The sequence below is a fragment of the Monodon monoceros genome, unplaced genomic scaffold (genome assembly GCF_005190385.1).
Source record: "Monodon monoceros isolate NGI ecotype Baffin Bay Population unplaced genomic scaffold, NGI_Narwhal_1 Super_Scaffold_3, whole genome shotgun sequence".
Classification (NCBI taxonomy): Eukaryota; Metazoa; Chordata; class Mammalia; order Artiodactyla; family Monodontidae; genus Monodon; species Monodon monoceros.
This window is the reverse complement of record NW_021703780.1, coordinates 59,220,321-59,243,938: the sequence shown is the minus strand read 5'-3', so window position 1 is coordinate 59,243,938 and position 23,618 is coordinate 59,220,321. Positions and strand designations below refer to the sequence as shown.

Here is a 23,618-nt window from a genome sequence, read left to right as displayed (position 1 = left end):
AGCCAAGGTGGTTCTGCTAAACTATTTGAGAGGGAACGTCTCTGTATTACTTTGCTCTCCTGGTCCAAGTGACCTAGGGACAAGTCTGCTTACCTGCCTCACCCCCAACATTACAGGTATTTACTGGTCTCGACTTCACAGAAAGGTGGGGCACAGGGCCCACCTGTGCATACCCACGGAGTGCCCAGTCTCTGCCCTACCCTTCCCCCACTTCCCCTCCACTTAGGCTTGGGGTAACAGTGGTGGAAACTAAAAGACAGATCAAAAGGCTCTTGGCCTCGACATCGAAGAAGGCGGCAGGCAGAAGACATCGCCCCCGCCCCACCTTCCCCAGGTAGGCTCGGGCGGGATCGCGGGTGGAGAGCCAAGGCCTCGCAGCGCCTCCCGCCCCTCCCCACCCCCACTTCGTGTGGTGATGAACTAGCAGATGTCAGGTGAAGAGGTGCTTCGCCTGGACCGGCGCAAGGGTCGGGCCCCGGACGCGGCAGCCCCGCCCCCGTCCCGCCTCGCCCCGCCTCCACAGGAGCCTCCTGCGCTCTGGCCGCCAGCTGGCACTGCGGCAGCGCCAGTCGCCTTCCTCGGGTCGTCTATGCACAGGTAAGGACAGAGGTCCCCGTGTCCGAGCCGCCGCGGAAGGAACGGGAAGCTTCGTGAGGCTGAGATCTGGGAGGAAAGGAAACGGAATAGGATTCCGCAGGGGGCTGGAGGGAGGGACCGAAGGACGCGAGCCCCACATCCTCGGGCGGTGGGGAGGTTGTCCCCGCCGTGCCGGGAGAGGTGGACACGTCTTTACCAAGCGCTTCCTCGGGTCCGGAGATGGGCTGGGCGTTTGGATGCCTTGGCTGTGTGGAGACGCAGCCCAGCGTGGGGCCTCCAATATCCTGGGGCGCTGGATGCCGGGGGCCCCGACATCCTCTTGCAATGGTCGCCAGCCAGCAGCCACAGATAACCGTCCTGGATCTTGAAAGGGCGACCTCGGGCTCGCGGGCCGCGAACACACACACACAAGCCTCCCTTGCTGGTGCGCTTTGAAGAACAGCCCTTCCTCAGACTATGAATGTTCATAATAGGTGGAGGATTTGTTCTGCCCCGGGAGGTGTGTACCGGTGGGAAAATCTGCAGGAGAAGCTTGACTTCTTAGAAATCTTTTTGAGTTTAAAATTCAGCAAACCCGTTCTTCTTCCTTTCCTTGCATGAGGGGTGGGTGGGGGGTGGGGGGAGTTGACCTTAGAATGTAAGCCCAGCTTTGGGTCTGTCTTGGAAGTTCTAGGTTCTGTCCCCCGGAAGGTTTTCCTTCGGTAGAAGTGAAGTGGCTTTGTATTTTAACACGGTGCAAGTTTTTGGAACTTCGTAAGTCAGGGGCCACGAAAGCTCTGTCATTCTGTGTTCTCTCACCTGCAGCTGGAAGGAGAGATGTTCACGGTACTGACCCGCCAACCTTGTGAGCAAGCAGGTTAGTATCGCTCAGCAGGCAGCAAATGTGATTTTGTCACATCACCCGAGAATCCCAGCTTCAGCCCACAGCTCTTCATCCATGTCCCCAAGCAAATGATGGTTTAACCTCTTTGGTGTGAGACAGTGCTCACCGGGCTTTCACCACCGGCATTCCACAGATAAAAGTAATTCTTTTCGTCAAAGCAACACAAAACAAGGACTAACATGCTTGTTTCGCTTAAATGGTTTTTCCGGTTTGCATAATCCATTAATTTGGCCCTTGTCGTTTCCCTTACCCAGCTGTGTGTAAGGTCTGCTTTAGAATATTGTTGATTTTGTGATGAATTGTAAAGCACTTGGAGCTTGCCTCTCTTTCCATCCAAGTGTTGTTTCTGGCAAGGCGCCTACAGCATCCCCCCTGCCCCCACCCCTGCCATGGGTCAGCGTTGTTACCGCTGATACTGCAGGCACATGTGTAGAATGCTCACACACACACTCACACACACACACACACTTCCAAGCTTGCCCTTCCTGCCTGCCTCTGGAGCACATTTTGGAGTTGCTCATGTGGAAACCCAGAAGGGTCTGGCCTCTCCACTTTCGGGAGGCACCTGGTAATTACAGTGTTTGTGCAGCCCTAATGACAGCACAGCTCTAGGCTGCATTCCCTAAATGAACGAGACCTGGTCTAGTCCATTTTGCTTTGTGATAGGCTTTTCTGCTGGGGCAAGGGTTTGCTTAAGGTAATCATAGCTTTTTACCTGAAAACTGCTGAAGTACAGAGGACTTAGGAGGCCAGCCTCCTGGCTGTGGTCAGGAGACTGCTTATATATCACCCCCACTCCCGCCCTGTGGACAGATGTTCTTTAGTGGTGCCCCTAAATTGGGTATTCAAAACACTTTGAAATTTTAACACAATATACTGTAAGGTCACACATACAGACTAACTTGTTACATTCCTTCCAAAGGACAAGTTTAACATGGCAGATTAAACCTCTACCTTGTCTTGTTAGGGGAAGAAAAAAAAAAAATCCCTTAAACTATAACTGACACTGGCATATGCATTGTTTAAAAGCTGATGCAAAAATTTGCCTCTGTGGATAAACCGGTTTCTGTCTGGGTCATATCCTTTGACCTGAAATCACAGAAAGTTGATCCAGGACCCCTTTAGGGGTTCTTAAGGTTAAATCCAGTGGCTGGCCTCCCTCCAGGTGCTATGACAAACGATTCTGCAATGAGTAACTTGGTGTACAAGTCATTTAACACACTCGGGGCTAGTTCTGTGGAATAAATTCCCAAAAGTGGGATTTTGAGGCAGATGGTATACACATTTGCAATTTTGATAAATACTGACAAGTCCCCCTCCAGTTCACTCCCAGTGACAAGGTAGGAGAATTAAGGTGTTACATGACCACCTTTGACATCAGGAAGTGTCTGTGGCAGCATCTATACTGCAGGGGAATCAGATGAGGTGGTAAGAGTTGGCTGTTCTGAGCTATTGAGACCCACTGCATGACTGGTCTCCCCAAGTAGTAAGCATTGTGATGAGATTGGATATTGAGGCTGAATCTAACTCTATATGGTAGTATATACATGCTTTTTTTTTTTTCTTCCAAGAAAATGTCTCCTAGAAATAATGAAGGAGTAGTAAAGCATAGGTTATGATGATCTAAAAGTATATGTTCTGGAATAGGACAGGATCTACCCCATTGCTATTCAGTTGAACTTTCTGTGATGGTAGAAATGTTCTGTAGCTACACCGCCCAATGTGGTAGCCACTTCAGGTTACTAAACACTTGGAATGTGGCTAGTGAAACTGAGGAACTGAGTTTTTAAATTTTATTTCATTTTAATTGATTTACATTTAAGTACACAATTAGTGAGAGAAATATTTGGATTCTCTGAATTCAGTGATCTTCCTGTTATGCTAGTGTTTATCATATTTCAGCCATTTGAGTGTCACCACTTACGTTTATGCTATAATAGTTCTACCAAGACTATTATTTAGTCAATATTTTAATTAAATGTCTTTTTATCTTTTTAAAAAATTAGGTATAATTTATATACAGTGAAATGGATAGATCTTGTGTCCCTAAATTAGGTATTCTTGCCTTCTGAAAGGATTATGTTTCTAGAACAGGGACAATTTATAAGAATCTTTTTTTTTTTAAAGGGAAATTGTACCTAAGGAGCTGGTTTGCTTTGATTTTCAGTTTTTTCCAAAGAACTTTTGAAAATTTGATAAATTTTGAAAAACGCACACACCCATATACCCCACAATCCTATTAAGATGTAAGAGCATTTCCATTACCCCAGAAAGTGCCCATGTGCTCCTTCCCAGTGGATGCCTGCCCCAAACCCCCATGCAATCACTGTTCTGATTTCTGTCACCTGCCTGTTTTAGAACTTAACATAAATGGAATCATTTCAGAAAGTTTCTTTCTTTTCTTTTATTTTTTTAATAAGTATATTTGCTACTTTATGAAATTTTCACTAGCCCACTGATTTTTTAAGACCCAAGTAAATATTTGCTCATAATCATCTAGTTAAGAAATATTAGTTTAAATTTAATAAGTAGAAATAGCCCATTATGATACATTATATATTACTATATAATGCATATAATTATATAATTACCTTTATTCAGAGGCTATATATTTAGTTGAAGACTATTCATATGCTACATTTTTTCTTTTGCTTTTAAATGTACAGATATAGTTTACATAGATAGATATAGTTATGATTAAAATACAAATACCAGAGATTATATGACCACTTTGGGAGGGAACACGTGGATTGGGGTCTAGTTACTCTTTGTTTGTGAAGATGTAGGGGAGACCCTATGCCTTTACTATAGACACAGGAAAAATGACTGAGGTTGAATTCTTACTGGGAACCCACATATCTTAGGAATTCAAACGCGTTACTATTTGCTTGACGATAAGTCATCATGTACTGAACTTTATAATCATTGATTACATCTGAAATACAATATGAATTTCTTTTTATTTATCTGAGATTATTTTCAAATGAAATGTTATATCACCTGCTTTAATAGAAAACCCATAGTTTTCAAATCTACATTGAAACAAATGTTATTGTAAATCATCTCAGGGATGACCAGTAATATGCATAACACACTTTGGGAAATACCAGAGAAGTAAATCATGCATATCCTCCCTGCAAACACTGGTTTAGTCCACTCTTTGGAGGAAAGATAAATGGGTATTGAGCCCAGTTGCTGCTCTAAAAGTATTGGTCTCACTAAAGCCAGAGGAAGTGACTTATGCATGCGGTTAAGCACCCAGTCCACAGATTCTATAAAGAAGGCCAGGACCTTGTTCCCAATTTCCCCTCATGTGTCTTCTGGGTCTCCCCATTTTAGGCCTCAAGGCCCTCTCCCGAATTTCAGCCATCATCACCTTGGTGGTCTTGCTTTTGAGCATTGTGGTGCTTGTAGCTGTCACACTCATCCAGATTCACCAGAAAGAGGTTCTCCTTCCAGGACTGAAGGTAGGTGTGAAGGGGTTGGCATTGAAGGGAAGAAATGGGCTCTGACATCAATGGTTCTAAACTCATGAGTTAGAAGAGAAGAAAATTATTGCCCCTTACCTCTAGCTAGAGCCAGGGAAAGGTGGGGTAAGAACCCAGGGAGAAAGACTGGACATGCTGGGTTTGTGATGTTTGAGGTGAAAGATTGATAGCGGTGACACCTTCTCCTAGGACTGTGAGGTCTTGCTTTGACTCCTGACTGTTAGAACCAAAGCCAGACTCTGTAGCCAAGAATTATAGATGGCTACCAAAGATTTACCAGCTTGTCAGTTCCTCCAGATGACACAAACTTGCTCATGAGTGAAGACCAGGAGACCCAGGCTCTTCTTCTGGCCTAGCCTGGGTAAACAAAATCAAGGACCTGAAAGGACTTCTTGAGCTGTGTTGTGCTACCTCTGTTGAGTCTAGAAGTATTCCATGATCCCTCTGACTCTTCCCCCACCAAAATTACTCAGGACCTTATGCTAAGTTCCAGAAGCCTCTCTCAGCTCTTGATAAGTCCATCCCCAAATGGATGTTCTCTGGTAGGCTGAGAATTGTATGTATCCCTTCTGCCTTGGCTATTAAAGGTGATAGGAGGTGATCCCATGAGAGACTGTCAAATGAAAGGTGAAGAGAGTCAGTGAGTCCTTCAACCTTTTTGGGTAGAAGTCAGCAAACTTTCTCTGTAAAGGGCCAAACAGTACACATTTTAGGCTTTCAGAGCCATTTATAGTTTCTGTTGCATATCTTCTTTTGTTTTTGTCTTCTTATGACTCTTTAAAAATATGAAAACCTCTCTTAGTTGGACAAGGGCCATAGGAGCCATGTTATTTGAATCTCATTTAGTATCTATCCTTGACATTAGAGTCCTTTCTACATCTTCCTGCTGTTAGGGAGCGTTCAATGGCTATATCTGAAATAGAGGTTTTTAAAAGGTAAAAAAGAAACTAATATTGCCTTGGCTGCGTGGGTGAGTTTGCTCTACCATCCTGAGTTCACTTTTCTAAAGGATTAAAGTAAAATCTTTTTATTTATTTATTTTTTTGCCTTCACCATGCAGCTTGTGGGATCTTAATTCTCTCACCAGGGATCCAACCTGGGGCCCAGGCAGTGAGAGCGCCAAGTCCTAATCACTGGAACACCAGGAAATTTCCTAAAACAATTTTTAAAAATTTATTTATTGTTTTTGGCCACGTTGGGTCCTCATTGCTGCGTGCAGGCTTTCTCTAGTTGTGGCGAGTGGGGCTACTCTTCATTGCAGTGCCGGGCTTCTCATTGCGGTGGCTTCCCCTGTTGTGGAGCACAGGCTCTAGGCACGTGGGCTTCAGCAGTTGCAACTCTCAGGCTTAGTAGTTGTGGCTCACAGGCTCTAGAGCACAGTCTCAGTAGCTGTGGCACATGGGCTTAGTTGCTCCACGGCATGTGGAATCTTCCTGGACCAGGGATCGAACCCATGTCCCCTGCTTTGGCAGGCGGATTCTTAACCACTGTGCCACCAGGGAAGTCCCTAAAATCTTTTTTAGATAATGGAATTTGGTTCTTTTATAAGGTATTTTACTTAAGAATCTCAGCCCCCATGAATAGCATGAATAAAAATGAAAAATAAAAAGCCTTATGCAGCTGTCTAATGGTGAGAGGAAAACAAATTATCTGGTTGTCCAAAGACATTAGCTAAGGCCTAGAGAATCTGTTTTCCCAAGTTCCAGACACTGCCTTCTCCTATAAACTATATAAAATCAGGATTGCAACTAGGGGAAATACCATCCCCTTACACTTTGTAAATTGCTATTCGGTTGAGTGAGCATTTTTCCCTGAATTATCGCACTGAACTCTTCTGCCAACTATGGAAGGTGGACAAGCACTGTCACCACCATTTTGCAAGTGAGGAAACATAGGTTTGACCAGTGGATGGCAGGACCTGAACTGAAACCCAGACCCTCTTGTTCCCACGGCTCTCTTAACTTACTTCCCGCTGTTCCTTGATCCTAAGTTCTGAACAGGAAACCCAGGAGGAGATATTGGCCTCTGCTGGGAAAACACGTCCTCCTTTGCACAGGAGGGAAGGAGGGAGGATGGATGCAGAGACAGGAAGGTGCTGAATTGGAGGAGGGACGTGCCTCCCAATTGGGGGGAAGGCTGGTTCCACTCTTAGACCCCAGTAACCATTCTTAGACCCCAGTACCACCCTTAGATCCCATAAGTCAAACGAACCAGCTCTAGCTGCGTTCCAGGTATATCTCTCCGTGGGACAAGGGAATGTGCCCACCCAGAGTCGTGCTTCCCTTCTAGAACATGTTGTGGTGCCTGAGACCCCAGAATCCAGGGTCTGTGTGGGCCTCCTGCTGAGGGCAGACCTCACCACTGGTCTGAGGGGTGGTGAAGGGGCAGCTGCTTGCAGGGAGAGTAGACAGAGCATGGGTGTGGGGTCTGAGCTAGCCCACCCTCTGCAGTCAACATACAGGTGCATGAGGCTGTTTACTCTATGGATTTGCCTGGGGATGGGAAGAGGACAGGTGGGGGTGGGGCAGAGCCGAAGTCTTCATTTATAAAATTTTCCCTCAGGCCCTTTAAAAGTGAGGGATGAGGGGGTTTCCCTGGTGGCGCAGTGGTTGAGAGTCCGCCTGCTGATGCAGGGGACACGGGTTCGTGCCCCAGTCCGGGAGGATCCCACATGCCGCGGGGTGGCTGGGCCCGTGAGCCATGGCCGCTGAGCCTGCGCGTCCGGAGCCTGTGCTCCACAACGGGAGAGGCCACAGCAGTGAGAGGCCCGCGTACCGGGAAAAAAAAAAAAAAAGTGAGGGATGAGCTGGTTAAGGCAGTTGTTTTGGGAGGTGAGAGGTAAATTCAAACTGGAGGGATATGGAGGAATTAGAAGACTTGAAGAGTAAACTGAGTACAGAAAAGTGGGTCCCCGAGCAGTAATGGAGGGCAATGTTGAAGGAGGAGACCACACGTTTAGTTCTGTGTCAGAGGGGTTCCCCTAGTCAAAGATGCCCGTGCAAGATGGTCATTTGGGGGTGACCCCAGGAAGAACTGTGGGGGGATGGGAAGTGAGACAGAAGGGAAGGCAGCCAATGGAGGGGCTATTACCCAGCAGGTTACCGCTGTGGGCAGCTGGAGCTGTCCTGCTAGGAATTTCTGGGAGCCAGTGCAGAACTCTCACCTCAGGGGTGTCCTCTGCCATGGGCATATAGAACATCTGCCTCACAGTCATCCTACTCAAGGGCGTATTTACACACCAGCTTCCATTAGTCATTGGTTGAGGGCTGCTCCCTGGGGAACATTAGCTCTCTAGTATTTCTGGCATACTGTGGGCTCGGGTAGGTTCAGCCAATGGAGACAGCCTTCAGGCAGGTAGAAAGTGCATGGTTGGACATCACAGTGGTAAGGTCTGAGGGCTTGTAGGCAGGGAACCCTCAGTGACCGTTCCCTGTAGATAATTATTATTCCCATTTTGAAGATGAGAAAACAGGAACAGAAAGGGCAAATAGCTTCCCACGGTTACACAGATTGGAAATAGCAGACTTGGCACAGAAGGAAGAAAAGAGAGCAGAGAACATTGGCCTTAGGCAAGGGTTTGGAAGGGCCAGCAGACGTACCCTCACGAATTAGCAGACGGTTCAGAGAGGGGGTTTTTAATCTCTTCAGAATCTCACTGTCAGGCCCCAGTTGTAGGGGACAGGAAGTTGTATAACACAGGAATATTGGCTCAGAAGGCCCATTCTGCTTCACTGAGTGGGTTAGTTACAAGAAAAGACAGATGTCCTGGGCCGGCTGAAGCAGAAGCAGAATGACAGCTTGGAAGGGGGCATTCCACATGCAGCTTTTCTCAGGCTGTCCAGAGACCTTTCCTTTTGTTTTGCAGTGTGTGCTAGGGGCAGGAAGGGCAGTGTGGAGGTGGAGACCAGTGAATATAAAGGCTTTTTCATTGTTTATGTTTTCATACCTTGAGCCTTGTTTTGCCTTTTTGTGTGCTGCTGACAGTTGGTTTTGAGGGGCCAGCTCCACAGTGGCCTATCTGAGGGGCCCTGGAATGTTCCTCAAGACCCACATGAAAAGTCATGATATCTGGCTATTAAATCCAACGTTGGCCTACCTAACCTTGGTTCATCTGAGTGTAAAAGAGGAACTATTAAAACTTAGCCAACGGTGGAAATATCCCCAGTCCCTTTTTCACTGTCACTGGTCTGACCTGCTCTATCAGCTTGAAGAGTAAACATGATGACGTCGCCTTTATGTTTCACTCAGCACCCCCCCACCTCAACCCCACCGCTTTATTATCACTAAGTCCAATATCTTCCTCTTGAGGTTTCGCCCTCCTAACTGCATCACAGTTGTTTAGAAGCCCTGGAGCTTCTCAGACCCATCTGATCAATACCCCACTGCCACTGCCGCTCGCAGCCACATGGTGCCACTGTTGAAGAGGGGCCTGCAGGGTCGCAGGTTTCAGGGACACTGCTTTTCTGCCAGTCAGAGCCCCACCTTGGGTCACATGACTCTCCAAAGCACAACAACTGGGCCAGGCTGTGTTAAAACCATTTCCTTCTAACCCTCATCCATTCTCAGTCATCAGCCTGGATATCTGGTGCCCTGTGGCCCACCTTGGTTTACCTCTTGGAGTACAAGAGTTGTGTAATTTGTTTTTTCCTTTCCAGAAGGCCCTGGCTTCTTATTCAAATTGGTGATTCTCCTCTCCAGCCAGATCTGCACACCACTTAACCAAGAGTTTGCTTCTGAGGGTCTTTTGTCTGAACAAAGAAAGTCTGCCGTACCATATCAGGCACCTTCTTATTAATCAGTCACCCTGTTAAGACTTGTTTTCCTTGGAACTCAGTGAAAGCACAGGGGCAATGAGTACAGGTTTAAGAGTCAGTTAGACCCCGGCTTGATCCCAAGTCTGTGACCTTGGCTAATTATTTAACCCCTGTGAGCCTCAGTTTCCCTATCTGTCAAGTGGGGATGATGATAACACCTGCCTTATAAATGCAAAACTAAAGCCCTTTGTACAGTGCCTGGCATATTATAAGTGTTCGCCAAATGTTTATTACTACCATTATTCTCATTATTATAGTAAGAGTAATAATGATGATGATGATAATGATAATAAAAATAATAATAAACACATCTAAGAAAGATGATCTTATGACCTTTGCTTTTGCTTTTGTTAGAAGCTCACAAAGTTCTTGAGTTTTGGACAATGGGGTTCATATGTTTCCTTCTGGTTCACCCACCGACTGTATCTTCAGTTCCACATTCAGACCATGTTTGTTTGTTTGTTTTTCTGACACTGCATTAAACAGAAGGTGACTTAACGCTTTTCATCCAAACATCACCCACCTAGCTGAACTGAATGAAATTCATTCTCCCCTTCCCCCTCCCTCCATGGAACCGCAATGAGTTGCACTGATCTAGGCAAATGAGCTCTGAAAACTGATTAAAGACCAATCTTTCCACTTTTGAAAATGCCAGTGAACGACGGTGGGGTGGGGGTGGATCGTCTTAGTGCAAAGTAGCACTGGGCCTCAAGGCTGCCCGTCACCACATCAGCAGGCGCCCAAGGGGCCGCCATTTCTCCTGCAAATCTCAGAGCAAAGTCTCTGGCTGCTGCCCATTCTGGTGAAAACTGAATCCCATTTTCCCGGACTTACAAATGAGGATGGACATTCTTCATTCTTTCAGATCTTGGCCCAGCAGCCTCGAGCATTCTTCATGAAGTGTTGGGATAAAGAAGATTTGGGGACAGACAGGCACCCTCTGGAGTAGCTGCCCTCTTATGCTCCCTCTCCTCTTATCAGTGCCAGGCATGGAGGGGCTGGTGAGCAGGTCAGCAGCAGAGGGAAGGAAAGAAAGCAGACTGATACAGAGGCTCAGACCTCTGGAGTGCCTGGTTTCCTTCAGTTTCAACCTGTGCTTTAATCTCATGGGGAGCCTCTGCCTGGAACAGATTGTGAACAATGCCTCCTCTGTTTGCCATGGGGGGTGTCATGTCAGGATCCCAGGCAACACACATCAGATTGAAGAGCTGAGGTGAAGAGGCTATTCAAGTTCAAATACCAATGTACACAGGATGTTCTATCTTAATAGAATGGAGAAGCTGGAGTAACATTTTTTTATTTGCTCCTATTTCAAATGAAGCAAGCATTCATGATAGAAAGTTTAGAATCAGGGGATTGGTTAAATCAACTGCTGTACATCTCATAGTGAATGTGATGAATGGCTTAAAAATCATGTCAGTACTTTTACCGGTAGGGAAAGATGTTCATGATATACTTTTATTTATTTATTTACTTACTTACTTACTTATTTATTGGCCGCGCTGCACGGCATGTGGGATCTTAGTTCCCCAACGAGGGATCGAACCCGTGCCCCCTGCAGTGGAAACGCGGAGCCTTAACCACTGGACCACCAGGGAAGTCCCCCATGATATACTTTTTAAGTAAGAAAAAAGCATTGGAGAAGATTATGTGTACTGTAATCCTGTGTTGATTTAAAAACATATGTCTAAACACATATGTGTATATGTAGTTGTACGCACAGAAGACCGTTGGAAAAGATATAAAACAAGGTCTTAAAACAGTAGTTGGATTTGAGGGGTGTTATTCACTTTTTTTCCTCTTTTTCTTGCTTTGCAATTTTATTTATTTTGCTTCACTGATTTTTCTATATAGCCTGTATTTATTGAGCAGCCACTAAGCATCAGGCAAATGGTCTCCTATTTACTTCTGAAAGGAAGTTGCCTGAAGACGAGGGAACCCAGAGAGGTTAGGTCTCTTATGCAATATCAGAAAAGTAGGAATCCATCTGATGTGACCTGCCTCCAGAACCCAACGTCATCTTCCCCTCTGGAACAGGCTAGGCTAACTCCATGGTGGGGGAATTGGGGAAAAGATGCCACCCAGAAGCCTCTGATGCCCTGGACTGATTCCAAGCCCAACCAGATAGTGACCTAGGTCAGCATAACTCATTCCAATGCCCCTAGGCTGCTAATGAATGCTCCTTCCTAGGCAGGCCTGGTCCAGGGCCTGGGCTGGGCCACACCTTCAACTGAAGCTCCCTGGTACCTGCCTCAAGCTGCGTGAGATGGCTGGCAATACCCTCCTGTCCATTTGTTCACACACGTCACCTAAGTGGGATCATATGTCAACATTCGTTTGTATTTTAGTTTTTTCCTCCTTAAGCAGGAATACTTTCATTCTGAAGGCCAATGCAGATATCAGTGTGTCACTCCCCTGTGAGAACTTCCTACCTATGGTTTCCTTTTGGTTGTTTATCCCAGGCTGATAGGCCTGGAAGTTTGGAGAATAGAGGGCAGCAGGTGACTGACTATTCATTGTACTCCTGAGACCAAGGTGGCTTCTGACCGTGCGCCCCCCCTCCGCCCCCCGCAGAGTCTGGATGAGAAGGAATCAGGAGACTGTCTTTGCATGCAAGATCTTTGGGGTACTCATCTTCAACCTTGGCTGCATACTGGAATCACCAAAGGAGCTTTAAAAACTGTTGGTGCCTGGGTCCACTGACAGAGATTCTGATTTAATGGGTCTCAGCTGCAGCCTTGGCATTGGGAGTTTCAAAAGCTCCCCAAGTGATTCTAATGTGAGGCCAAGGCTGAGAACTGCAGCCTAGAACACCGGACCCATCTCCCCCCAACCCCTCCATCCAGAGTCCATGGAGACAAAGTTGGTTTAGAGAAAATAGTTTTTTCTTTTTGGTCAGCTCCTACCTAAATGAAGCAGTGTGGGTTAAGCTCTTGGGAGGACTCAGAGTTCTCGGTGGCCCCCTGGGAAAAGGGGTCCTCAGATGCCTGTCTCTGACTCTCCCTCCCCGCCTTTTATTCAGTATGGAATCGTGCTCGATGCCGGGTCTTCCAGAACCACAGTCTACGTGTATCAATGGCCAGCAGAGAAGGAGAATAATACTGGAGTAGTCAGTCAAACCTTCAAATGTAGCGTGAAAGGTAAGGCCCAAGGGAAGAAAGGGAATGTCCTAATGTCCTTCAGAGGCCTGCAGGAGTCCTGAGATGCTGCCCAGAGGCAAGGACTGAGCACTGGGCTGGGTGTCAGGGAAATATGAGACCTTGAGATGGTGCTGCTACTCATCAGTACAGTGACCTCAGGCCAGTCCCTTCCCTTCTCTGGGTTTCAGATTTCTCATCTGTAAAATGGTGGGGGGGTGTCAAGAACTGTGAATGGTGTGAGATTCTACCCTGCCGCACTTTCATGGATGCTGGTGGAAGACCCAAGACTCCTGGGTCAGAAACAAAGGAGAGTTTATTACTCACAGAAACAGCTGTAGCCCGAGTATCAGCATTTTCTTGTGCTGGTTCTGAGCCCCAATTTGCACAAGATGATGTAAAAAGGGCCAGATGGTACCTGCTCACACAGTGGGTTATGTTACAGAAGAGGAACCCTGAGATTAGGGAATCTGAAACATTTATAATGGGTACCTGCCTTTTGCTCTGGAGGGAAACACTATATCTTCTGAGCCTGTTCATTATGCAAATATCCTTGAAAAAATAGTCCAGAACAAAGGCAGTCAGTGCCTCTGCTCATAATGCATAAACATGAGAAACTCAAGGAAAAGTGTATTCCAATAGGAAAATTATATTCCAGTTGGCTGTATATGATGGGGAGGTGGGTAGGGAGAGATAGACAGAGATGGACAATCTGTAAACCAGTAGGCGTTTGTGGCTCTGTTCCAGTAAAGCTTTCTTTATGGACCCTGAAAGTTTGAATTTCATATAATTCTCAAATGCCACAAAATATATTAAAAAAAAGGTTTTCCCCACCATTTAAAAATAATGCAAGAATATCTTAGCTCACAGGCTGTATAATAGAAGGTGGTGAACTGTATATGGCCAGTGAGCTCCCGATCCCTGACACAGAACAGCATCAACATCTTTAATGACCCTCCATGCACTCCCTGCCTCCTCCACAACATATTCGGAATGTTAGATTGATGGTTTACTTGTTCTTCTTTAGTTTTGTCCTTATGCATTTAGTTTTTCCTGGTTTTGAAAATGGAATCAAGCACATATTTATTTAATTAGAAGCAAACATTTATTCTGTAATTTGCTTTGTTCACTACCACTGGGTTTTTAAGATTCATCTATGCCGCAATGAGTAGCAATATCTGGTTCATTTTTACCTGTTGATGAATATTTGTGTTTCCCTGGTAACTAATAAGTATCTTTTTATATATTTATGACTCTTTCTATTTCTGTGAAATGCCTGTTTATGTCTTTTGCTCATTTTTCTACCAAATTGCTTGAATTTTTCCTTTTGAGTCCTAGGAATTCTTTATCTATATTCTGAATATGAATGCTTTGCTAGTATTATTATCATATTGTTGCTAATATCCTCTCACAGTTTATGGTTTGTCTTTTTAATTTCTTCATGATATCTTCTGAGAAGTTCTTAATTTTTATGTAGGTACAATTATCAATCTTCTCCCTTTTGGTTTGCACTTTGTACGTTTTATTTAAGAAATCCTTCCCTATCCTGAGGTCATAAAGATATTCTTCTATCAAAAGTTTTGGACTTCCCTGGTGGTCCAGTGGTTAAGACTCCACGCTTCCACTGCAGGGAGCACGGGTTCAATCCCTGGTCAGGGAACTAAGATCCTACATGCCGCATGGAGCAGCCAAAAAAAAAAAAAAAAGTTTCATAATTTTGCCTTTTACAATTAAGCCTTTAGTCCACATAGTCAAGCCCAGTTAGTGAGTGTGTATGTATGCACCACCCTCTTTAGAGCATTATGATCTTTGACTTGGCCTGGATCTTCCCAACCAGTATGTCCTGAATGGGTTACAGGGATACCCTCAGCCTATAGGACAAGTTATAGATTCTGAACCAGTCCTCCCAACCCAAGCAACCTCCTTCATTTCCCTCAATGAGCTGCCCAAATAGAACACTTTCTTGCAAGTGATGGCATGGAAGAAGTTGGGAAGCAGAATTAGCCTTTCCCATAGGGAGACCAAGCGTCTTCTCTGTATAACCAGGGTGCATTCTGATCATCTGCCCTTCCATGGAGGGCACCAGGAGCTCGCCTTCCCTGGGACATAGGTGTCACAGTTAAGATGTCCAGACAGAGTCTGGGATGCAAGGGAGTGATTAGCGATCCGCACCCATGGAAGGAAGGCGGAAGAAGGAGGATTGGACAGAAAGAGAAGTCAGATTGCAGCCCAGGCCTGACAGAGCTCCAGCCAATTAGAGATGTCCTGCATTGGGTATGAATGGCCTGAAATGGCTGGGCTGTGGTCCCCCCATCACTGTCAGTCATTGGATGTTGCCATCCTGGGAAGAAGATGTTGAGCAAGGCAGCTTTCTGCAGCTGAGGCAAACCCCAAAGGAGCTAACCGCTGAGACACTAAGCCTTCCTTTGAAGAGGCATCTGCATGGCACCTCTCTGGGCTCCTCACAACAGGGGACTTCCATGTTTTCTGAGTACTGCTTGCATTGTTACCCACAATTCATAAGCGGCAGCACCATCGCTCAAACTTCAGCCAGAGATCCCATCTCTGTTCTCCTAACTTCTGAGCCATTTCTTCACCCCCAAGCATGAAAGAGGATGCTTTCTTTAGGAAAGAGAGACCAGTCACTCCAAGTGGAGAGGATAGTGTACGACAGTGATTAAGACGTCACCCTATCCCTACTGTGGGAACTCTAGAAAATTATCTAACCTCTCTTGAGTCTTGACTCACTTATCTCTAAACTAAAAAGCATAATAATAGTAATACCCACCCCACAGGTATTATTTGAAGATTAAATGACATAATATATATATAAAGCAGGTAGCAAATCCCTGGCATACAGTAGGCATTCAATAAGTGTTAGTTATTATTAATTATGGGGCACCACACTTTAGAGTTCCTGGTGGATATTCTTGCTAAAAGGTTATTCTAACATAGTTGTAAGATCTGCCTCTATACCCGGGAGGGCAATTCACCGAAGTCAGTCCTGATGGCCTCGGGCTGTAGAAAGGGGTGGCACTTTCATGGGGAGAGACCCAGGCAGTCTCTCAGGAGTAGGGGCCCTTGGCCCACCCTGGATGTGATTTAGGGGAGGGGCAGGGTCATGGAGCCCACACCACATCCATAAATGGATCTTCCCTTTGATCACGGTAGCCTCAGGGATCCATATATACTCACAATGACCAGAAGACCACAAATTACAGCTCAAATTACAGAGTTAAAGTTTGGCAAGTGTCACCCCCTGAAAGACAGGCAGCTTCACCAAGCATAATTTGGGTTTCTAGTTTCTAAGTTGCAAATTTCCCCAGGTCTCCCCTGCTTTGGCCAGTTTGAGGGGTTGGTGAATGCTTTTTTGCCCTACAGTGTTTCCCGAATGCCCAGGGCCTCAGAAATTTCTTTCTCAGGGGGTCCCTGGTGAGTATCCAGTCCTCAGGTGCTGTTTTCCGTGAGTTCACTGGGTGCTGCTTTAGCTGCTGGTCCCCATGCTGGTGCCTATTGCTCTGGCTACTTGTTTTAAAGCCATTCCCTCAGGGTCACTTGTTCCTTGCCTGCCCCTCATCTCTTTTGCAGGAGGCACTGCTCAGGGTACCTGCTGCCTTCTCTCACAGGCGGCATTCATGTTTTCCCTTTAAACCAGCAGTTAAAAATTCTTTAAACTCCACTAGAGCCTAAACTTAACCATCTCCTCCACTGAAATACCTTAAAGAGTTGCTTTAGGGACCAGGCCACTACAGTGTTGGAAAGCATCCCTTGCCCATGTCTTTTGCTTTTGTCCGACCTCAAGTAAGTCTTGTGCCAGCTGTCCAACCCTCTCTTCCCAGATTGGAATAGCAGTTTTAGCTCTTTTCTTGGGGTTGTGAATCCCAGTATCCCATGAACCTATGAATCCAATCTCCTTTTCCCTCTGGGAGGCTTAAGGAACCTTATGCAAATAGGCCCCCGAGGGACATGCTCAAATACCCCACATTTCCACATTCTAGCAAGGCTCCTAACCAGTTCCTATCCAGAGACTAGCTCTGGCAGAATATATTTTGTTTGCTCTAGATTGGACTACACAATCCCCTTACTATAGTATTGTGAGCTGATGTGAAAATCTCATTGATTGATTGATTGATTGATTCCTGTACTTAATAAATATTTATTGGGTGCCTGCTGTCTGCCAGTAACTGTTCTTGACACTGGGAATTCTAAAATAACCAAAATATACAAAGTCTCTGCTGTTACAGAACTTACAGTCTAATGAAGGAGACAGAATAAATAAATGGGTATATGATACCAGGGAGAAGTGCTGTGAGGAGAAACTAAGCCAGCTAGGTGGATAGAGAGTGATCATTCTATTTCATGGGAGAGCAAAGAAGGTGATAGCTAAGCAGAGGCCAAATTGAGATGAGAGAGTGAGCCGTGCACCTGTTTGAGGGAAGAATGTGCTGAGCAGAGGGCGTGGCAAAAGAAAATGCCAAGGGTGACAGCTGCTCAGCATTTTCTAGGAAGAGCAAAGGGGCCGATGTGGCTGGAGCAGAACGAGTAAGAGAAACAAAAGTGAGAAATGAGGCCAAAGCTGTCACCGAGGCCAGCTCATAGAGGACCCTGAGATGCAGTAAGGGGTTTGACATTTACTTAAATGAATTTTCTTCAAAGTATATTGGGAAGCCATTAGGAGATTCTGATCAGGGAACTAACACGATACAACATAATTTTAACGGGTCACTCTGTCAATGTAGAATACGTAGTCAAGAGACTAAGATTAGAAGCAGGAAAACCAGGGCTATTAGAGCAGTGCAAGTGGGAGGTGACGTTTTGGTGGTCTGGCCTAGACTGGTGCTTCTCAACATGGGGTGATGTTGCCCCCCAGGGAACATTTATCAATGTCTGGGACATTTTTTGGTTTTCATAACTGGGGCTGGCTGTGCTGCTGGCATCTAGTAGTAGAGAACAAGGATGCTGCTAACCATTACATAACTCACAGGACAGCCCACAAAACAAAGAATAACCCAGCCCAAAACTTCAGTAGTGCTGAGGTTGAGAAACACTGATTGAGAATAGTTCTGGGGAAGGGAGTGAGAAGTGCTCAGATTTGAGAAGTATTTTGAAAGTAGAGCCAAAAAGATTTTATGATAGATTCAATATGCAGCATTCTGGTTGATGGTGCCTGAACATTAGTTCTGACCTGAGTAACGGCATGGGTGAAGGTACCATCTCCTTAGAGTGGGCAACACTGAGGGTAGAGTAGGTTGGAGCCATGGCAGGGATTAAGGAATTTGGTTTTAAATATATTAAGTTGGAGATGCCTATAAATCATCTAAGTCAATGGACAGCAAACTTTTCCTGTAAAGAGCTAGAGGATAAATATTTTTCATTTGTTGGCTATATGATCTCTGTTGTAACCATTTAACTCTCCCACTTTAGCATGAAAGCAGCCATAGACAATATGCAGACAAATTAGCATGTATGTATTTCAAGAAAGCTTCATTTATGGACACTTGTACATGCCTAATAGGATATACCCTAAGGACAAAAAGAACTTCAAAAAATCTTAAATTGTTTTCAATAATCCTATAATTGGTGGTAGTGCTGGTATTGTCATTGTCATACTGAGAATGTTGTGTGTGGATTGTGAAATAAAGCTAATGAGTTATTAAGTTGGAGGGGCTGGGAAACAGGCTAGTAAAAGGAAGATAAAGATACAAGATCAGTGAATTCAAGGAAGAACTTGAAGTTTTGAATTAGAAATACCACTAAGAATTCATGATGTGTTTTCTCTTGAAATAAAGTTTTCTCTAAGTCTGTCTTCTGGAAAGCCTTTCAGTAAGCAACCTAGCTTCCAAATTTTGAATGCTAAATACCATTACTCAATAAAAGAAACCAGGATTCCTTGGAAAAACAGCAGATTCCAGATCTGGGGCAGGAAATTTATAGGTCATTGATACATCTCATCATATCAGAAAGCAGAAAAGTTCTTAAAGGTTTCTGGGGTCATGTCAAAAGGATTCAGCTGCCAAATTGAAGAGAGCGCCACTGGACAAGATAGGCCACCAATAAGAATAGTAACTGCAATGAATTGAAACATATCAAATATATCTTTAGATTCATATGCCCTTAAACAAACAAATGAACAAAATCCCTTATTGGTTAAATTAGGTAGACACTAGAGATGCAATCTATATTTTTTAAGCTGGTAAATAAAGGGAAAGAATCAAGCACTTATCCACTGCCTTCCCTATACAAACTGTATAGGGTAATCAAATAGTTAACGATGAGGAAGTTTTCCTCTTATAAAAGCATTTTAGGTAAAAAGTGAAGCAAGAATGATGGAAATAAAATATCAGCATTTCATAAACCCTAATGGAGTAATGAATGGACCTAAGCAATGATCATTGATGCCTGTTAACAGCACAAAGAGAGAAACAACCAGATGCTTGTGTGTCTTACTGGAAATGCACATCCCTATAAACTACTCTTTCTGAAAAAGTTCAAACCTGAATCTGATTAAACCTCTGCATTCAGCTACCAATTTATAGAGAAAAACTGGGACCAAATAACATGTTAAATGAATCATGGGGCTGCAATCAGCAAATTCTAGACTGTGGGAAACTGTAAGACAAATGAAATTGCAAGGAAAAAAATGTTTAATTACAAAGAAAAATTAGAAAAGGGGGGCAGAATCTATATATTAAAAGAGACTTAAGAGACATGCCAACCAATTATAATGGATGGAATTTATTTGGGCCCTAGTTCAAACAAACTAGATAGAAAGAGAGAGGTGGAGGGAGAGAGAGGGAGAGAAAAAATATGAATATGAAGGAAACGTGAAACTTAATTAGATATTTAATTATATTAAGGGATTATTTTTAAGAATTTTAGGTAGAAAAATGAGACTATGGTTATGTTTCTTTAAAAGAATTCTTATCTTTTAATGATACATACTGAAATATTTATAGAATGGAATGATACCATGTCTGCAGTTTGCTTCATGATGAGAGAATGTGAGAGTGCAGATGGAGCAAGATTGATCATTGTTGAAACTGGAAGATGGGTGCATGGGTTTGTTATACTCTTCTCCCTACTTTTATTTATATTTGAAATTTCCATGATGAGAACTTTTTTTTTAAAGCAGGTCTTGGCTCATTACTTTTTTCACCTTTATAATTATTTCCTTCCATATTTTGGGAATTGACTCATCTGTGTGACCACATGGAACTTAGCACATACACAATTTTCAGCCCCCTACAAAAACCCATTAATTTCCAGAGCTGATTTATTTTATATTTAAAAGTTGTACTGCTCTTGTTGGTTCCTGGGAAGGCTAAGAAGTGCTGACTGCTTGCTCTTCAGGCTCTGGGATCTCCAGCTATGGGGAAAACCCTCAAGATGCCCCCAAAGCCTTTGAGGACTGCATGCAAAAAGTCAAGGGGCACATTCCAGCCCACCTCCATGGATCCACCTGCATTTACCTGGGGGCCACAGCTGGGATGCGCTTGCTGAGGTAAGGGCTAGAATGGCACAGAGGAGCCCTTTGGACCAAAATAACCAGGAATGTGTTGAATTCTTTCCAAGAATGTAACTCTATTTCTGGGAATAAATCCAAAAGAAAGAAGCCCATATTCTGCCATAAATTTAGGCTTTAAAAGTTGGGAAACTTTTAGTCTTTATCTTAATACTCAGAAAGAAACAGTTCTATATTTGATTCCCTTCCCCATGGTGATTTTACTGAGAGCTCGGAAAATAAAGGAAAGTGACATGAAATCTAATCATGGGATGTACCTCTAGTTTTCTAGAAAAGTAGAAACTGTTTTTGACTCCTGGTATTTTTTTTGAGGTACGCGGGCCTCTCACTGCTGTAGCCTCTCCCGTTGCGGAGCACAGGCTCCGGATGCGCAGGCCCAGCGGCTATGGCTCACGGGCCCAGCCGCTCCACGGCACGTGAGATCCTCCCGGACCGGGCACGAACCCGCGTCCCTTGCATCGGCAGGCGGACTCCCAACCACTGCGCCACCAGGGAAGCACTGACTCCTGGTATTTTAACACCTGTGGACAACCAACTCCACTATACTACTAAGCTGTGTAGCTTCTACCCATGTACAAAATGTCACTGAGATCTGCTTTCAAATAATGGGATTTCTGCTCCTCACCCCAAAGCCTTTGGCGTTACATAAAAACAAACATCTCATTTCATTCAATTAAGCAGTTCCTTCTAAATTTGTAGCCATGACTTTTAGCCCAGTTGCATTGTTTTTGAATGTCCTTTCTCTTCATTTTTTTTTCTCCATGATAATACTACCTTGACCTCGAATTAAAAGAAAAATAGTTTTTTTAAAAAAACCATCAAACTTAAATCTACCTAAATTAAAGGGTAGATGCTGCCCTAAACTTTGAAAATAAGGCTTTCTCCCCAAAAGATGACACTCATTCTGCTTCAAAGCCACTTTGTCTGTGATCCCAGGAATGTAAAATTACATGGATTTTCTTCATGTGGGCATGAAGAAAATACAAAGGAACAACAGAGTCACTTTAAGATGATCATCAAAAAAAATCATGAAGCACTCTCAATTGGACTGAGCCCTTTCCTTGTAGTTTTCCTCTCCTTTTTTCTATTCCTGTGTCCTGGTTGACCAAGTAGAATGCGGAAAGAAGTCAGATTTCTTTGCTTACTCTTGGAATCTGCAGTGTGTTTTCAAAATTATAGCGTTTACCTGAAATAGAAATGTCATAGAAATTCCCTTCTTCTGCCTTTTCTTTCTTATGGAAACAAAGAACCCAACTTTCTTGGTTGCTTTTTTCTCCCAGTCCTCTCCGCGAGAAATCATTCAAAGGCTCTGTAATTTATAGCCCATGACAAAAACCATGGAATACAAAAGTTTGCCAGTTGGGGAAAAAGTGAATGTCGCATTTGAATAAATTAAATATTAATGCCTCCTTGTGAAACTTTCTGATGGTGATCCATTTCTTCTGAGGAACTAGTTGATATTTTAATTGCTAGAAAAGTCAAATATTAAAAAAACAATAATTTGAGAATCTCTGGGATGGGAATTAATAAAACTAGGAAAATTCTTAATTATTTTCCAAGCGGTGATAATTTGCTACTGAACTGGAATGGACTTCTGCTTGTAGCATTTCTCTTTCTTCTTCTTCAGCCAAGAGTGAGCCAGTGCCCCTGGCTTTCTTAACCCACAGATGAAAGGGAAAAGAGTCTCCCAAGTGAGATTTCTTTCATAAAATGGCAGCAGATGAATGATATTATTACTCTACATCATGGGTGATATGAACACTATGCTACCACTCCTCCATGGGTCAGCACACTGATGAATTTCAATTCAATGACAGCCATGATGGCCATCATATCCCCTCATGATGAAGCCCTCCCAAAGAGCAAAGCTGGGACAGCTGAAAACTCATCCCTCTTCCTTTCCCCCTCCCTCCTAAGCTCCCCTTCCTTCTGGCCTGATGAGGGCTTCTTTATATGGTGCCCCAAGAGATTACTTATGCCACTCCTATGCCTTCACCGATCTCCTTTCCTCTGCTGATCTGAGACAGAGCAATGGTGACTGAGTAGGAGGCTCTTTTCATTAGCTGGTTGCTAGAGAGAGGGATAGGAACAGGTAGGGGAGGAGAGAACAAGTGGTATTTTTACTGGTAGCTGTTTTCCTGCTTGGCAGTTTGACAGGTAACAAGTGCATCCTGCCTTGCCTGGGAGGCTTCAACTTGTACAGGGGGTTGCCATGTCTTATATACATCTGGAAAACTGTCCCTGCCTGAAGGGGGTGGAGGGGTTATTTTAAGATCGTTGTCTGGGCACTCAGCCTTTTGTGTTCTGTGCCTTGCATAGGTTGCAAAACGAAACAGCAGCTAATGAAGTCCTTGCGAGCATCCAAAACTACTTCGAGTCTCAGCCCTTTGATTTTAGGGATGCTCAAATCATTTCTGGGCAAGAGGAAGGGATTTATGGATGGATTACAGCCAACTATTTAATGGGAAATTTCCTGGAGGTGTGTGAAAACAAATGCATGGTTTTTAATCTTGCTGTTTATCCTGTCCCCTGTGGTTGGTAACTTAAGCAGAGGTACATACCAACAGGGCCACCTGTCCTGCATTGCTTCTATCATGTAATGAATTAGGGAAACATCTATGATACAACAGCTAAGAAAAGACATGTATAGCTAGGACAAAGCCGTGGATCCTAAACAGGACCAAATGCATGGGGGAAGGGGAATATCATCATTTTACTAGCTAATAAGAAATTAGAGGCAGGGAAGGATCTAAATCTAGCAGTGGGCTATGAGTCTTTTGAAGGACACCTGGAAAATGACCCTTCCAAGAAGCCCCACAGCCATCTGGAATTTACAGAGCCCTCAGGCAGCTTTCTTCCCAACTCATTCTGTGTCCTCAGGTCTCCTCACATTCCAGTCTCCATACTCCCTGCTCCTTTGGTGCAGAGGACACCATATTATGTTCAGCCTAAGACCTATTTTCTTCCCCCTTGAATACATTTTTAATTAAATTAAATTAAATTAGTTAATATTTTGGAAAATTCACATAAAAATCCACATTTCTAGCTTCTCCTGCCCCCCTCACTCCCCAAAAGTTGGAGGAGCTGGTCACAGCAGACTCACATTCCTGCATGGCAACAACCAACTGGAACAGAGTATAGCTCATGCATTCCCCAGTTTGCCCCAGGCCCCACCAT

At 44.3% G+C, this 23,618-nt stretch overlaps 1 protein-coding gene across 3 annotated transcripts in view; it reads left to right on the top strand.

Annotated features, from left to right (window-relative positions):
* Positions 1 to 532: 532 nt before the first annotated feature.
* ENTPD3 (ectonucleoside triphosphate diphosphohydrolase 3) overlaps positions 533 to 23,618 on the top strand; it is a 35,196-nt gene continuing 12,110 nt past the window's right edge. For 2 of the 3 annotated variants that reach the window (XM_029241813.1, XM_029241814.1), the window contains exons 1-6: positions 533 to 597; positions 1,402 to 1,453; positions 4,820 to 4,947; positions 12,805 to 12,922; positions 20,270 to 20,420; positions 22,761 to 22,920. In XM_029241813.1, coding sequence (XP_029097646.1) covers positions 1,414 to 1,453; positions 4,820 to 4,947; positions 12,805 to 12,922; positions 20,270 to 20,420; positions 22,761 to 22,920 — 597 coding nt within the window. In that variant the 5' untranslated portion in view covers positions 533 to 597; positions 1,402 to 1,413. Of the gene's footprint in view, positions 598 to 1,401; positions 1,454 to 4,819; positions 4,948 to 12,804; positions 12,923 to 20,269; positions 20,421 to 22,760; positions 22,921 to 23,618 lie in introns of those variants that run through there. The other variant, XM_029241815.1, reaches the window with a different exon arrangement.